The sequence below is a fragment of the Myotis brandtii genome, unplaced genomic scaffold (genome assembly GCF_000412655.1).
Source record: "Myotis brandtii unplaced genomic scaffold, ASM41265v1 scaffold332, whole genome shotgun sequence".
NCBI classification, from domain to species: domain Eukaryota; kingdom Metazoa; phylum Chordata; class Mammalia; order Chiroptera; family Vespertilionidae; genus Myotis; species Myotis brandtii.
This window is the reverse complement of record NW_005362797.1, coordinates 3,242,087-3,260,225: the sequence shown is the minus strand read 5'-3', so window position 1 is coordinate 3,260,225 and position 18,139 is coordinate 3,242,087. Positions and strand designations below refer to the sequence as shown.

General features: G+C 38.4%; 1 protein-coding gene across 2 annotated transcripts in view; it reads right to left on the bottom strand.

The window, feature by feature from the left end:
• Positions 1–5,102: 5,102 nt before the first annotated feature.
• CPSF2 (cleavage and polyadenylation specific factor 2, 100kDa) overlaps positions 5,103–18,139 on the bottom strand; it is a 20,648-nt gene continuing 7,611 nt past the window's right edge. Inside the window, exons 8-15 of one of the 2 annotated variants that reach the window (XM_014543689.1) lie at positions 17,347–17,637; positions 13,884–13,984; positions 13,342–13,542; positions 10,865–11,017; positions 9,254–9,479; positions 7,940–8,239; positions 6,617–6,751; positions 5,103–6,244 (exon numbers count right to left, since the gene is read on the bottom strand). In XM_014543689.1, coding sequence (XP_014399175.1) covers positions 6,152–6,244; positions 6,617–6,751; positions 7,940–8,239; positions 9,254–9,479; positions 10,865–11,017; positions 13,342–13,542; positions 13,884–13,984; positions 17,347–17,637 — 1,500 coding nt within the window. In that variant the 3' untranslated portion in view covers positions 5,103–6,151. The remainder of the gene's footprint in view (positions 6,245–6,616; positions 6,752–7,939; positions 8,240–9,253; positions 9,480–10,864; positions 11,018–13,341; positions 13,543–13,883; positions 13,985–17,346; positions 17,638–18,139) is intronic. The other variant, XM_014543690.1, reaches the window with a different exon arrangement.

The following is an 18,139-nucleotide window of genomic DNA, read 5'->3' as shown; positions in this document are numbered from 1 at the left end:
GGACAAAAATCGTGCACCTATGGATGAGGACAGTGGGTGGGGAATGAGGGAGGAGGGTGGGGTGGAACTGGGTGGAGGGGAGTTATGGGGGGAAAAAGAGGAACCACTGTAATAATCTGAACAATAAAAATTTTAATAATAAAAAAAAAAAGAAATGAAACAAGGACAACAGCAGCACTGCTGGGATCAAACAGCTTCCCACAGAGAGTAGTTTGAATTTCACTAGTAATAATCTGAACAATAAAAATTTAATTAATAAAAAAAAAAAGAAATGAAACAAGGACAACAGCAGCACTGCTGGGATCAAACAGCTTCCCACAGAGAGTAGTTTGAAGTATTTCACTAGTTCTGAACATAGTTTAGTAGTACCTTTTAAAAAAGTATAGCAATTGTGTCAGAAAACATGGAAATACATACAATAAATTGGATCCTGAACACAAAAATCAACACAACCTCAAAAAATGATGTAGGAAGTCCTTATGAGTCCTCTGTATATCCTCCACTTGAGATGATCACTTAACATTTGCGTAGCATCCGTGGAGTCCATCAACAACTTCACAAAAGCAGCACATACACCTTTGGTTCTCTTCCACTACGGTGAAGAGAGATGTAAACTCTCCAAACTCCTATTTTGCACCTTGAAATCACATTTTGACTTCAATAACTAAAACGAACGAGGTACTGAAATGAAAAGACCAAAAAATAGAGCTGTGTGTGTGATGGTGGGGAGGAGAAGAATCGGAGAGAGAAGCAAAGATACCCTGACGTCCAGTGAAGCCCGGGTTTTTAACTTATTTTAGTAATTTGCGGTATGTTTCTCATAAACACAATGGAGGTGGTTAAGGGAAAAAACCTTTCCTTGGTCCCTGCCCAGGGAGGCAGATCTGAGTGCTCCTTCTCTAGTTCCGCTGCATCGTCACTTATGCACTCGTTCTACCGCTACTGAATGGTTGAATAAAAAAGGGGGCCAGGCGAAAGGGGACCCCCACCACCCGAACAAACCAACAACCAACCAACCTCTCAATCACGGAGTTACTAACCCCCGTGTACATCCTTTGACGTAAGTGATGATCAACTCATCGATATTTATTTATTTTTTAGATTCCACACTGCAACTAATTTTTGTTAATCCTCACCCAAGGATATTTTTATCACTGAATTTTTTTTAGAGAGAGTGCAAGGGAGGGGGAGAGACAGAAAGAGAGCTACATCGATGTGAGAGAGACACATCGATTGGATGCCTCCCACACTTGCCCAGACTGGGGATCGAGCCTGCAACCGAGGTACATGCCCTTGCCTGGAGTCAAACCTGGGACCCTTCAGGCCACAGGCCACGCTCTAACCACTGAGCAAAACCAGCTAGGGCAATTCATCAATATTAAAAGGACAATAACCTTGTGATAAAAATCTAGAACCTTACAACCAAACACACACACACACACACACACACAAAACACACAAAAAACAATGTAGAGCGTGACTTATACCTTTTCTCCCCCCACCATACAGAATGGACATCAATCTTTCAGCATGCTATTGTCCTAAGTAATGGTTTGCCAGGTGCCATTCTTAGACAAGATAACAGAACATATTATTTTAATCAAAGTGAACATAAACTAAGCAATTGAAAAAAAGCAGTGCAGGAAAAAGAAGCTGAAATTTATAGCTTAAAATCTCAGAATGTTATGACTGAGAGGGACTGTAGAACTCATTTAGTTCAACACATATTGTATTGAATGACTGGATTCTGTAAGGACTCTAGATTTATTCATTTAGTATTGAATAAATGGACTATGAAAGGCTGGGTTCCAATTCCAACTCTGTCTCTAACTGGCTATTTGGCTCTCAAGCAAATCCCTTCTTTTCCACTGGCCCCGTCATTTATTACTCAAATAAATGTGTTGAACTACATGAATTCCATAGTCCTTCTCAGCCATAACATTCTAAGATTTTAAGCTGTAAATTTCAACCACACACAACCCCACCCCCCCATGGCTCTTTTTTGCAGAAATTTATAAGCTGATCTAAAATTCCTATGGAAATGTAAGGCAACCAGAATAGCCAAAACAATCTTGAAAGAGAACAAAGTTGGAGGACTCACACTTGTCGATTTCAAAACTTAATACAATACTACAGTAAACAAGATAATGTGGTACTGGTATGAGGACAGAATTTAGAGTCCAAAAACAAACACATGTATTTATGGACAACTGTTTTTCAGCAAAGATGGCAAGAAAATTTGATGAAGAAATAGTCTTTTCAACAAATGATACTGGGACAACTGGATATCCACATGCAAAAGAATAAAATTGGGCCCCTACTTCACACCCATATAAAAATAAACTTAAATGGATCAAAGATTTAAATATGAGCTAAACCTAAAAAACTGTTAGAAAAAAAAAAGTCAAATTTTTGTGACCTTGGATGAAGCAATGATTTCTAAGATATGATACCAACAGCATATGGAACCAAAGGAAAAAAAAGGTAAATGAGACTTAAAATCAAAAGCCTTTATGCTTCAAATGACACTATCAAGAAAATAGACAAACACATAGAATGGGAGAAAATATTTGCAAATCATATATCTAATAGAGTTAGTATCCATATTGTATAAAAAAAACTCCTATAATTCAACAACACAAAGATAAAAACCCAATTAAAAAATAGGCAAAGCCCTCCTTGGTTTGGCTCAGTGGCTAGAGCATCAGCCTGCAGACTGAAGGGTCCCAGGTTCGATTCCAGTCAAGGGCACATGCCCTGGTTGCATGCTTGATCCCCAGTGGGGGGCATGTAGGAGGCAGCCAATCAATGATTCTCTCTCATCATTGATGTTTCTAGCTCTTTTTCCTGCTCCCTTCCTCTGTGAAATCAATAAAACTATTTTTTTTTTAAAAAAATAGGCAAAGAATCTGAACAGACATTTCTCACACACAAAAAAAGATATACAAATGGCCAATAAGTACAGGAAAGATGCGCAACATCATTAGTCATCAGAGAAATGCAAATCAAAACCATAATGAGGTACCCCTTCACACACACGAAGATTGCTAAAACAAAAAAGATGGTGAACGACAGTGTCACTGCAGACGTGGGGAAAATGGAATTCTCATGCGCTGCTGGTGGGAATGTAAAATGGTGCAGACACGAAGATTGCTAAAACAAAAAAGATGGTGAACGACAAGTGTCACTGCAGACGTGGGGAAAATGGAATTCTCATACGCTGCTGGTGGGAATGTAAAATGGTGCAGCCACTTTGAAAAACAGTCTGGCAGTTTCTCAAAAAGCTAAATATAGTTAGCATATGATCCAGCAATTCTACTCTTAGATACAGGGTTGGGCAATAGGTATACAGTTGTGAGTACGTAAAATAGAGTTCATTCTTGCATTACTATTTCTTAATTATTGTATTATTTTCCATATGAACAACTGTAAGCCTTTGCCCCATCTTGTATATACCCAAGAAAACTTAAAATTTATGTTTATACAAGAAATTTGCACACGAATGTTCACAGCAGCATTACTCATCACAGCAAAAAACAACCAAAATGTCCATCAATTGATGAAGAATAAACAAAATGTGGTATGTCCACGCAACAGATTATTCAGCCATAAAAAGGATACTGATGCATGCTACCACATCAATCAATCTTGAAAATATGATGCTAAGTGAAAGAAGTCAGACACCAAAAGCCACATATTTTGTGATTCAATTTTTTTTCTGAAACATCCAGAACAGGCACGTTCATAAGAGACAAAATAAATTAATGGTTGCCTGGGGTTGGGGAAAAGGGAGAATGGGAACTGACTGCTAGTGGGTATGAAGTTTTTTGGGGGGTGATGAAAATATTCTGGAATTAGATAGTGGTAATGGTTGCACAATGCTGTAAATATACTAAAAAACCAACGAAATATATCCTTTAGAGGAGTGAACTGTATGGTATGTGAATCATATCTCAAATTTTTAATAAAAGGCAAATGGCCCTTAGAAAATTGATTTCCTTGCTTTTGTTTGAGACCACCTACTGGTTCATAGAAATATTTAAAAGTTTGCAATGATATTTGACATTTATAATCCCACTGTAACAAAACACTACAAAATTTATTTTTAACCTAATTATGTATAGATCTCACCTGATGGTCTACTTGTATTTATTTTGCTTCTAAACAGTAAAGATCTAAAAATTCCTCTGAGTTCATGATTTATGTCATAGTCCTTTTTAAAACTTGTGTTTTTCTTAAGTAAATGAAGCTAAACAAATGTCTTCATTCTAAAAATGTTAGTAATATCGTCATCTAGAAACAAAAATACTGCTCCTGCAATGACATCAGTTGATCTTCAAGCAGTACTTTAAATTTTCATTCCTGTTCATGGGACAATAAAAAGGTTAGGCAAGCCCTGCTGTGGCTCAGTTGGTTGAGTATCTCATGCACCAAGAAGTTGCCAGTTCAATTCCCGGTCAGGGCACGTACCCAGGTTTCAAGTTCAATCCCCCGTCAGGGTGCACACGGGAGGCAACAGATCAATGTTTCTCTCTCACATTGATGTCTCTCTCTTTCTTTCTCCTTCTCCCTGCCTCTCTCTAAAATCAATTAAAAAATTCAAAAAAATTTTTTAAAGATTAGGCAAAAAACAAATTTTCAATATCAGTAATTCAATGTAATATGTATAAGCCAATCATTAGGCCATGAAACAAGTGCAGACATTCCCCCCACCTCACCCCACCCGACCCTCCAAAAATAAATAGAATTTTAGGCTTACTCTATTCAGGAGTAAGAGTTTAAGTGAATTTTTTTCAAAGCTCTGCAAAGAAAACATACTCTTCATCTTCTGTCACATTGTTGTATGTATCTGGTTTTCAGTATCAGAAGGCAGTAAAAGTATAATACACAACAAAAGCTCTGTACGCATTTGCAATGGAATGAAATGAATTCTAGTCTGATTTCACTTATATGGAACTATACATAGTTAAATAAGATTGACCCTTCTAAAAATACTGAGTATAAAGAGGAGAGCTTAAATACTTACAAAATAAGCATAAAGACCTGCCACGATCAAGCTACATGCTAAAAAGGCATCGACAGATTACAATAGGGCGACATGATTTTCATTTTTAAGTTCAACGGAAATTGCATATATTCCTTTTTTATTCTTAAACACAGGTGGTGTATACTATTATCGGGGCTGCCAAGATGTGAGGACAGAAAGGATGACCGTCTCCAGTTTCAACATTATGTCTGTAGTATTGTATATAAAATCTAACCACTGCTTAGGCAAACTTGGGAGAAAGCAAGCCTAAAAGATGAAAACGTTTACAGCTTGTAAATCAGTGATACTATTTTCTTATCGAAATGTGAGGTTCAAATTCATTTCCTTGAAAACAGAGCACTAAACAGTTTCTAACACAGTCATCTAGCTGGTAGTTAAGCTGTGTCTAACATGTACACAGAACCCTTAAGACTGTAACACATCGAGGAATTCTGTTGAACTATGTGTATTCAGATGACGGTGTTATAATTCAAACTGAACAACAACAAAATCTTGGTAAAACAAGAAATGAAAGAAATAAAAATTGATTTCTGAACCAAATGTGTCCAACCTCACACTAGTGGATCTGAGAAATACAGGCATGGAGCAGTTATGCTGCATGTGATGACAACTGCATATTATAATTCAAGAGAAGAGTTACAGCCCATACTCTACCTATTTTTTTTTAACTAGGTAGGCCTCAAAAAACTTTTATCAGTTTTTTTCTAATAGCACATCTTTTCTAAATAATTCTGTTTGCATTCCAGAAAATGTAAGAAACAGTTTGCAAGAATTCATGCAAATATGTTTCTCTAAGGCCATGAACTGGTTTGCTAAGTTGCATTGTTTTATTCAAGTAAAGAGCCCTTCAGGAGTTAGATTCTGTAAAGGAAAGCAAGTACCTTCACCTCTCAGGCCTGCACACAGGTCTCTCCCATTCAAAGCCAAAAGGTAGAATGCTTATTAGCGCATTGCAAAATATTTACATTGTAAAAAAATCTAATGCACGTTTAGTTTTTCTGATAGGTTCTTTTTGTATATTACAAAAAAAAAGCGCAAAAGCTTAGAATAAGAATCCTTTTTTTCTTATAAAGGTCAAACAGATACTTCTTGACATGCTGTCCTTTACACAATGGCATACTGTTCATATAAAAGGTCTCTTATCCTATAAAAATCTTGACAAAGGCAGCCTTCTAATCCGATGCGTCCAGTTTCCGTCTAGAAACCAAGTGAAAAAAAAAAGTTCTTTAGTACATTCTCTACCATTAATATGCAGACATAATAACCAAAATAAGTTAACTTTAGGATTGGTCGGGAAATGGATTGCTCTGATTCATGGAATATGGATATATTATTCAAGTCATGAATTTTACATACATATCAATGTCAGAGAATTCAAATACAAATTTACAGTAAAATTATCAAGTCTTTGAGAGTCACTTTTTAAAGCCTTCAAGGTCATCATTATGAATATAAATGACTGATTTTCAGTTTTGTGAAATTACCAATCAAGAATTATAGAATTCAAAATGACAAAACATCAGAAGCAGCTGTTCAATTCAACCCTTATTAATTAATAAACACGCTTACTCTACGAACTGCTACTTGATTGTTGCAAACAAGGACACCTCCTACAAATTCAGCTTGGATCCCCTCCCGTAAGAGAACTTGTTTGAAGTCGGACAGTCTTGGTTCGTTCATGAAGACTGACTGGTGTCCAGGAACCTTGGATAAGGTGAAAGGGGAAGAAGAACTTCAAACAGAGGACTAGACACATAGCTGTACTGACGAAAGTAAAATAGCCCATGACCTTTAAGACATTTTCTATTATTCCCTGAAGTCCTTCGACAGATCATTTCAAGACTGTAAATCACATTCCAAGTTGTTATCCTGAATCTCACCTCATTATCTGACATTACAAAGGCCTTCGCATTTTCTGAATGCTTCACAATCAATTTTATTAGTCATGCCTCATAATAACAGAGAGACATTTGGTAATGCTATGCTCTTCACTCACCCACTTGCCTAAGGGGGTCAACTAGAGTGCCAGCGGGCAGAGCTGAACCAAAAACCCTTGCTTAGTTCAGAGGAGATTTTCTCCGGATCCCAGTGCCACTTCCCTCCTCCCTCAGAGCGAAAGCAGTGGATGCTACGGGCTTTAGAATCGCAAAGACAAGTGGTTCAACCTAATGCTGCTACTTTGAAATTGCTTTGATGAGTGCTAGCTTCAGCACAGAGAAAAAAACAGTTCTAACTCCTCCCCATCTCAAGAGTAGTACTGGCAGGGATGGAGGCTGTCTCTATTCTTTATTGCTTAGAAGGGCTAAGCCATCACTTGACATGCATGTAAGACTCTTATAATACGGTTTTAATGTTGTAAGTTAATCCCCCGAACCTCTGCTAAGTAGATATCTCTTTAGAACATGTGAATACTAGACTAGAATTATATTTGTACTAAATAAAGATTTCTAATTATATCAAAACCAAGTGATTTGAACTGAATTGACAACAGACAAAACTGGGATGCAGGAGTATGACATTCGTAGAAAACTATAAATCTCCCAATTAGAGGCAGGTAGACGATTCTCACAATCATCAAACTTAGAAGTCCATACTGAAAAAAAAAATCATGAAACAATGATGTATATTATAACAACATCTGCTAACGGTTTCCTTTAAGGTATTATTCCCTAGCCATACCACACACACACACACACACACACACACACACACAACACAGGTATTATTCCCTAGCCATACCACACACACACACACACACACACACACACACACACACACACACACAACAAGTAATCTAAAAAACTCCAAAATCAGCCTAAATATGACATATATTTTAAATGGAAAATTCAAGGATGACGAAGGAAAAGATAGAAGTAGCGCACGCTTTCCTACCTCATTAGGTGGCAAGGGTTCCAAAGTAGGAATGATCTCACTTTCTTCACCTGTTTCTTTCTCATCATCTCCAAACAGACTTTTCATGGCCTTTTGTTGGGCGATAACGCTAGAATCTGAAGGTGGGTCCACTTGCATTTCTGAGTCCTCTCCATCATCCTTCAGTTCTCCTTCTTCTAAAATAACTCCTGTGTCCACTTTGGAAACTCTCATGTCTAAGACACCATCTATCCAAGCCAGTTCAGCGTCTTTTGCCTTACAAAACTGAAGGGAGCTAACAAGTGAGTCTTTTAATCTCACCTACACATGCAAAGGGGAGGAAGAGAAATAAAACCCATGAATAAATTAACCTATTACTAACATTTTCTAAGTCTGGTAATGTGCATTAAAATTTCAAAATCTTTCACTTCATCTGATCTTCACCATTACCTAACGACCTGTAAGGTCACTTGGCCCCTGTCTACTTTCTAAAATAAAGCTTCTTAACCAGACTGCACACTGGGGTCACACAGCACATTTTTCCCCCCCTTTATCAGTGTCAGGGCCCCACTTGCAGTGATTCGAATATAACTAGTGAAACTAAGAGCACTGAGACCCCTGTTCCCCCAAAGATTCCCCAGATGCACAGGTGAGGCTGAAAACCACTGGTAAATGTCATTCCCAATACCTGATGGCACTAGAGCAGCACTGAGCTGCTTACAGTTTTCTAAATAAGCCATGAGGTTTCACACCTCCCTATTCTTAGAATGTTGCTTCCTCTTGTTTTGCCCAGAATGACAGTTTTGCCTGGTAAATTCTAATCCATTTTTTCCAAACAAATATAGATATCACTTCTGCCTTAACGGACACCATCTCCCACTAACAAATAAGAATTAATCAATTTCTCCTCTATTCCTATTTTCTGTGCCTGTCTCCTTTTTTTTTTCCTATTAGTAGAACCCTGACATCTGTGAATTTTTATAAAACTTTTGAATTCTTGATTCCCCTCACCATTCCCCTCAGCTGTATATTTTTGCAAATGTAGTTCCCTCTCTTTCCTACTCTATATACATCTCTGAGAATCCATCCATCAGGATTTGGTTTAGTAATCACTTCCTCTGGGAAATCTTTTGTAGCCTCTAAATATGGGTTAGTTTCCCTCTTTAGACTCTCGTAACATCCTCTACTTTCTCTATCAAAGGTAAAACCGTGTGATAAATACTATTTCCTTGCTATAAGCCCCACAGACTAAGATCTGCCAGGGCAGGGGACCATGTGTGTGTCACTCACTGCTATATTCCTAATGGAGCTGTCCGTCCTAACCTGCACGCTCACCTGGTAGATGTGGGTCTCGCTGGTGGCGTCCACAGTCTCGTGCAGCTTCGGCATGTACACTTTAATGTCTTTCCCCCCGAACGCACGGCAGCACTCGGCCAGATCCTGACTGGCCTCTGGAGGCCCGTGGACAATAATCAACTGTCGGGGTTTCATCTGATTAATGATCTTTTTAATGGAATCCCCATCAGAGCGTCCTTCATAGTCTATGTAAGTAACCCTGGCTCTGTAATTAGACATAATTATTCAATTTTACTTTTCTGATAATTCAAAAACTAGAATTTAATGACTTTTATTATCTGGAAAGAAACATATACAGTATATAAAATGAGGCTTTAAAGAACACACGTGTGTTATATTATTATTAATGTGTATTTGAGGGAGGTATTATGGATTTTTTAATAGGTGTTATTAGAAAAAAATGGCTCACTATACAACAAAAAATAAAACTGGGTCTTGACCTAATGCCATATAAAACAGCAGCTGAGTTAAAGTCATAAAAAAAAAAAAAGTAAAGCTTTAGATTAAGGAATAAAATATAAGAATTATTTTTGTGACCAAGGATAGGGAAAGACTTTTTAAAATATGAAACCCCAAATACCTAATGGGAAATATTCTATTATTTCCTTACATCAACATTAAAGATGTTTTTAAACGAAGTAGACCATGGGCAACTCTTATAAACAACTACTAGAATGAGAGGTGGTACTTATTGGCACTGTCTAAAACCAGCCAGCAATAATATCCAGAATATACACCGAACTCCTGCAAATCAATTAACAAAAAGGCAGCAACCTCTAGAGAAAAACGCACAAAAGATATAAACATGGACTTTACAGAAGAGAAAACAAAAACCGTAACAAGCATCTGAAGAGATAATCGAACTCAATAATAATCACAGTAAGACAAATGGAAATAGCACTGACATATTACTTTATACCCATGAGACGGGAAACATGAAAGAATTGGATAAGCCGCATGTGCCGGTGAAACAGGGAAGAGGGAGCTCCTGCTCTGCTAGTGAAATGTAAACGGGTCCAGCCATTCTGGAGAGACCTTTACGAAACTGCTGATATGCAGCATTGAGAACTTAGCTTTACCCAAGAATAATATGATATCACAGGACAGATATAAACCAATTTGCTCTCTAATGAGTTTTTTAAATTCCAAAATGATGATTTACTGGTGTTAACTGTACCAAGCAGAGAAGGAAACAAAGTTTTCTGAAGATCACGATAGCAGTTTTAAGATATTAGGACACTGGAAATGTCCAAGTCGAGTATATTAAACAAGCACTTGGGAAAATTAAACCTATGAATTTATGCCTTCACCTGCTACTAGACATACTAGAAATGCCAAAAAGAATGTTTCTTTATATAAATGTACAATTTAATGTTTAACCCCTCCTCTCCAATTCAATGACTCTGGCATTCAGATATAATTAATGAAGAGAAAATACGTCCATACTTCACAAGTCTTTACATGAAAAATTAAATTTTGAAAGTGCAAACTTACTAGAGGATATTCAGAAGTTTCACTTTGGAAACAACGTAAATTATATAATTCACGTGTTTGAAATTTTTATTTACAAAATGCAATGAAAGCACTTACTTTATTTCAATAGATTCTGTCATAGAAATACACTTGGTAGGAACATCAGATAAATCCTGATCCATGGGTTCATCTCCATTTGTCAAGCCAGATTCTAATTTGCTTTTTTCTTCTTCAGTGGCTTGAAGTTCTGGCACCAAGAAATCCTCTGGTCTAAATAATAAGTCTCTAATTAGAAGTAGCAACAAACAAGCTAATATTATGTTACTATAACTGACTAGTAGATGGCAGAATTTTTAGACTCCTCACATATCTCAAGATTTAAATATACAGTTGATCCAAAGCCAATGCAACTTCATAACATCAATTATCAGATGACTGCATATGTTATGTTCTTCATGGCCATTAAGGAGGACGCTTTAAAACACAGCCTGTGAGCCAGTGAGAGCCCCCAGACAGGCCATCAGATCTTAGCGGTTAGTGTAAGTACTATTACAGCCTGGCTCTGCATTTGTCTCCAGTTTCTGTGGTTTCCCTGGCCACCTCCCAATTCTTATAAATCTCATACATCCTTTCATTTCTTTAAGACCCCCAGTCCTCCCACCCCTGCTCACAGAAAGCAGGTAGCTCTCCATTTGCACATTAACAAGAAGACTGACATACGAAATCATCAGCTCCCTCAAAAGCCCTCGTCTTTATTACAACGAACTGTTAACACATCTATCTTCGCATTTTTACCTCCAGGATCAGAGAGTTGAATGTTAAAATTCAAAAACAAACTTTTAAAACTGTTTTCTCTAACTCCTGTGATTACTGTCTAGGCCCCACCCCCAAACCCACTCACACTCCTTGGAATCCCCACCGGTGACCCAGCACCTAGACTGCTGCAGCTTCTTTCCCCTGAAGCCCGGTCGCCCATTGTCATCCACATGACAGCAGCAGCAGCAGCAGCCACCTGAAGTGCATTTACTATATGAGTCAGACTCTACGCTAAGTGCCTTAACAACAACAACCTTGTTTAATTCTTACCCCATTTTTCAGACAAGGAATTGAAGCTAAAAAGCACCATCCATATGCTAAACAGATTGGCCATTAATTAAGTGGGATGGTAAGCAAACTCACCAATGCTGTTTAGATTATTTTTCTTCTCTACTATTTTAGACGTCCAAGTAGACAGTGGAATTTTCCTAATTAAACCCTAGAGTGAGTTTAAAACCTAAGTCCACAATAGGCTCAAGACAGTATTATGAAAGTACAAAGAGAGTACAAGAGAGGAACCGTGTTGAGGTAGCAAGGAAGAACCAGGGAAGGTTTCCAATGGTTTGTGGGGCCAGATTTAGCAGCCCAGACACCTGGGATGGGAAGGTGGAACAAAGCAGAAGAAACAACATGTGCAAAGGGGTAACATGGAGAAGCTGAGAAGGAAGCTGAGAAGGCTGGAGAACACGGACGTAGCAGAAGGATGTAGAAACATCACAGAACAGGAGGGAGAAACTAGGTCGTGAAAGACATCGTGCACTGTGCTAAGGCACTGACATTTACCTGAAAGCAATGGCACCCTAAGGGGTCTTTATACAGGATAGTGTTTTCAGATTTGAGATTAGAACATGTGATTTCAGTTCTTTTTCTAATTGTGGGTATAGACTTTGTAGATTTCCCATGGTTCCACTCATGCTATCTCATGTTTTTCTTGTAAGTAAAACATGCGTGTAACACTATCTGAGACATAACCCATTTCCCAAACTTAACATAATCCCACCCATCAAAAGTTCTTCCTATCCTATGTCTCTTCCCAATGCATGTCCTTTATCTCTCTTTTTAAGTGGGAAATAGAAGTCTTCATTCTAAGTCAGGGGTCCTCAAACTTTTTAAACAGGGGGCCAGTTCACTGTCCCTCAGACTGTTGGAGGGCCAGACTATAGTTTAAAAAAAAATTATGAACAAATTCCTATGCAGACTGCACATATCTTATTTTGAAGTAAAAAAACAAATGTTTTCGGCGGGCCGCATGTGGCCCGCAGGCTGTAGTTTGAGGACCCCTGTTCTAAGTAATAAAACTACCAGCTCTCTGCCCTAGCTGGTTTGGCTCAGTGGATAGAGCATCAGCCTGAGGACTGAAGGGTCCTAGGTTCAATTCCAGTCAAGGGCACATGCCCAGGTTGGGGCTCGATCCCAAGTAGGGGGCGTGCAGGAGGCAGTCAATCAATAATTCTCTCTGATCATTGATGTTTCTAGCTTTCTCTCCCTTCCCTTCCTCTATGAAATCAAAAAAATATATTTTAAAAAAATAATAAAAAAGTGATACCTGAATATAAAAAAACAAAAACTACCAGCTCTCCTTTAATTTCAATTCTCTAGATGTTCCTCCACCTTCCCACTTTTACATTTCACACTGTAAGTCTACATTTTTCAAGCTGAGGTTCTCAGAAAACAACAAGGTACACAAAGACCAGAAAGACCAAATTCACTGGGCTCAAGTGATAACACACTTGATACCTCTAATCTGTAAGAAAGAAAAGCTTGTTTTGCTCACATACTTGATAATTTCTCCATATTCATCCCATTTAATTCTCTCTTCTGGGGCAGGAAACATGGGATAAGACTTTTTAGCCTGTTTGAAGAAACTCCCTTTCCGACTGCCTTCACCTTTCATCATCAGGTCGTGCTTAGTCTTATGAGCCGAAGGCTGGTCAATGTCTTCCTCAACATCACTCTCATCACTGGAATCTATATCGGCCCTAGGAGGATTTTAGACTAGATAAAGGTCATAGAGTCCCCTAAAGATTTTGAATTAATGCGCATATAATTATTACTGAATACTGAATATTAACTGGGTGATAATATAATCATCAATATTATTGGGTTGATATTTTGTGAAACATAGCATTAACTGCCAGTTAATAAATACATATTAATATTAGCAATGAAAGAATTTGATATTCTAGAACCATTTGAAAGATGTAACAAAAGTAATGAGGTTGAAACAAAAGTTAAATATTTTCAATTAAACTTTTTTATCTTAGAAATGTTTTTCTCAAATTACATATGTAAAATTATAATATGTCTGAAAATAACTCACTCTTTGGACTGCTCAAGTTTTTTAGCAGCTTCTTTCTTTAGCTTCTCTCTTTCCAAGTATTCTTCAAGTTCTTTCCCTTCAAGCTTTACCCGTTTCCTCAACTAAAGAGAAATAGCAGACAAAAGGAAATATCATTATGAGATTAAGGTAAGTGAGGTGTGAGATATATTGCATCTCTAAATTGATTCATCATTTTTAAACTGAATTTTTCTTTGAAATTATTCAAGTGTCCATTATGGGCACTTACAGATCCTATTAAGATTAGTACAAAAATTGAGCTTTCCCATTTCTAGGATGGGCTTAATTTAAATCAAACTGGTTTCAAATCACTAATAAGGAAAAGAAAATACAGCTAAGTATTTTTACAATTTAGTGTAGGCAAGGCCTACATATAACATAAAACCTAAAAGCCGTAAGGAAAATATGAATAAATATCCTATATAATAAAAGCCTATTATACTAAATGTCCAGTCAAACGATTGGCCGTTCAACCAATCAAAGCGTAATATGCTAATGATATGCTAAGGCCGCTCAACCACTCGCTATGACATGCACTGACCACCAGGGGGCAGACGCTCAGACCGGTAGGTTAGCTTGCTAGGGTCTTCCAGCCAATTGGGACTGGGCAAGACGGGCCCAACACTCCCTGGAGCCCTCCCGAGGACCCTCCCCGGCCCTGATCGTGCACTGGTGGGGTCCCTTGGCCTAGCCTGTGCCCTCTCGCAATCCGGGACCCCTTGGGGGAAGTCAGAGAGCCGGTTTCGGCCTACCCTCTCACAATCTGGGACCCCTTGGGGGATGTCGGAGAGCCGGTTTTGGCTCAATCCCACAGGCCAGGCCAAGGGACCCCACTGGTGCACGAATTTGTGCATCGGGCCTCTAGTGGCAGTATAAAAAATAAAATCTATTTAACATTTTAAATTTCATAGTTAAAAGAAACTGAAAAATCTATTTGCAGCACTATATGACTAGCAGAAGCTACTGTTTTCCTAAGAAAAAGATGATCAACAAATCAGAAAAGATCAAATATATAGGCAATTTCTAAAATAAGAAAAACAAATAACAGCCATGAAGACACGTAGACTATATCTGGAGGTCAAGCCAATAGGAAGGACTTCTTGCTAGAATGATTATGGCTGTTAAAAGAAAAGTAAGGAAGTTAAAATAAGTTTTAATAATCTGTGCATTAGAAGTCAGGATAGTTTTTACCTTAGGAAGAAAGAGGTAGGGAAGACCAGAAAGGGGGCATCCGAGGTACTGGTAATATTCTATTTCTTGGTCTAGATACAGGCTAGCCAAGTGTGTTCGATTTGTGAAAATTCATCACACTGCATGCGTACACTATGCACACTCTTCAATATATATTATACTTCAATGAGCATTTTTTTTTAATTTCTGGATTTTTGGCTTGCGTAAACATGTGGAAAATGCTGTTATTCCCTGAGATGAGAAAACTCAAAGAAAAGGAAGTTTGGGAGAAGAGGAGACATAGTCAAAATTGTTTTGGATGTACCAAGTAGAGAAAGAAGTAATAGATAACAGACAGAAAAGGGTAACTACACAAGAAATATCCCTAACAAGGTAAGCGGGAATGAATCCTGAGGATAAGTACTACTTATGAAAAAAATTAAAAACCTAACATTTCAAGTTTCAGCTTTGAATGTCATTTTCTATTTTTTTCAAACTTAAACCACGTTTAATATTCTTTTAAGAATTCCTCAAATGGCATATCTGCCTTAATTGAATTTCTAGTTATTAATATTTTCTAATACAGCATTTCATATCTGATGAAACTGTTTCAAATATTTCTGAGCTCTTTAAACTTTGTATTTCTAAGCTATTAAATAACCCAAAGACAGTATTTTAAATTGGTGTGCTTGCTTTGAATCCTTCCTCAATAATTCTGTATTGACAGTGAATGCATATCAGATTTTAGTTACTATTACTATGGTTTTCTTAAGTAGAGTTAATAAGATACTCTTCCTACTCAGCTTTAAAACTAGACATCCCTTAAAATGGCCGTATGAAGACAAAATGAAAAGCAGTCTTCTAAAACTCTGCCCAGCACTGGCAGTCATTAACCCATTCAATATCAATTGCTATAAATTTCAGGTTAATGATACTAGTTTTGGAAAACTGATATATTATGGTCGTTTGGCATAACGGTCATTTGACTGTCTTGCTCCTATAACAGGAAACAAGGCAGCAGCAATGCAGATGCAGACACAGGTGAGGCTATTTAGTGGTGAGAAGATAAGGGAATTCCCGTCTGACTCCCACTTCTGTTAACAACTCCCACAACATCATGTGCTATGGGTGAGGACTGAGATGGAGCTGTAGGCGTTTTGAGAAGAAAGAAGGTATGACGTTGTCTTATGGGACAGTGCAGAAAACTGCCCCAAAATGCTGAGTGCTAGTATTGGGTGCCCTTCTGAGATGTGAGGTCATGAATGGGCAGGAAAACCTGTCCCCACAGCAGAGAGTTTAAGTCCTTGGGTACAGGCACACACTAAGCAAACGGTTTAACTAGCCAAGGCTTTGCCAGGTGAGTACAATGGCAGAAAGAAGGATAAGAGATTAAAGGTGTTCACAGAGTAATGATGGACCACTGACTCAAAGCTGGAGGGAGGACAGATAGCAAAAGTGGTGAGGTTCATGAACCGAAAGTCCCCATGGGACCAAAGAACTGTTGGCATGGCAGTAAGAGAGTCATCTGTAAGATCAGGGTGGGATGCCTGAGGTAGTGGAGATGTGGAAGTTGTTCATCCATAACAAGGTTAAGGGCATGACCATGGGAATACACAGCATGAAGGTGGGAAAGATACTGAGGTGGAATAGAGGAAAAGATCACTAAGGAATAAGAGGTCAAGAAACAAGAGAGCCAAGGAACTGGGCAGAGAGGAATGCTAAAGTCATCAAGAATGAAGTCCTGAGTACGAGTGGACAGGAAGGCTATGAACCAGGGTCCGAAGTCACAGATGAATGACGAATGACCAAGAGATCAGTAAATGCCAGGAACAAGGAAGGGTGAGTATATTGTCAAGTCTGACTTAAGAACTGCAGAGGGAAGAGAAATGGCTTCAAAGCTGCAATACATAACAAGAACACCTACCCCACTTAAAGTACGTGGAACATGAAAGGAGGAGAAAGAAGGAAAAAGAGCGTCTGCTTGAGAGGGCTACAGGAAAAAGTATCATCAGGAAAGCGCTGGATTCCAACTAAGGAAAGGACGCAGAGCAACTTTTCAAAGGGGAAATGAGAACACAGTGTATGTGCATACCATCTGGGGTGGTTCCAGAGGGTACCATGGAAGGGTTCAAGAATGAGGATTTCCAACTAAGTAGCTCTGAAATTTGGGCTATTAAAGGTTCTCTACTGTTATTCTGATAACAACCTTAAAAGTTTTGAGTTTTATAATGTATTCAAAACAGTGTTAAGATAAAGTTCATATGCAAGCACTTACCTCTATTTCTGTAACTTTTTCAGCAGGATTATCAATTAAGAAACGTGCTAAAGTCCCAGGAGTAGTTCTGTAAGTTAGAATGATGGAGTTTTTAGGGTCCTCACACCACTGAATAAAGAGATCCCTTGAAAATCCACATTCCAGGTCGGGCTGGCTGGCAAGTACCACTTTAGGACTGGGTACTCGAGCCAAGTCAGAAAGACCATGACACAAAGAGAGATGGCGGAACTGGAACGGATTATTTCTTTTGTCTTCAAAACATCTCATCAATTTGTCACTCATCCATTCTACCTAATATGGGGGAAAGATGACAATGATAAGAAAATGCTATATTATAAATGCAATGTATTCTACCACAGTCAGGAAGTTCAAGTTCTAGCTCAAGTCCCCCCCCCACCACCACCACCACCACCACTAGTTGCTTAAATTTGTAACTTTCTGACAAGCAGCTTATTTTCTGCTTCTGTCCCCATTAAATCCCATCACCCATAGTGTCACCCCCAAAACTCCAATTTTGCATTATGTTTCACTTATAAATTACTTTAAGCCTATTGAGATGGCTATGTACAAGTTCTAAATGAGTATCTTAGCCCAGAGATTGCTATTTCAAGGACAAGAGTTTATTCAAAAGGAAGAGAAAAATGAATTCTAACATTTATAGCCTAAGACCGTGATCGGCAAACCGCAGCTCGCGAGCCACATGCGGCTCTTTGGCCCCTTGAGTGTGGCTCTTCCACAAAATACCACGTGCGGGCGCGCACGTACAGTGCGATTGAAACTTCGTGGCCCATGC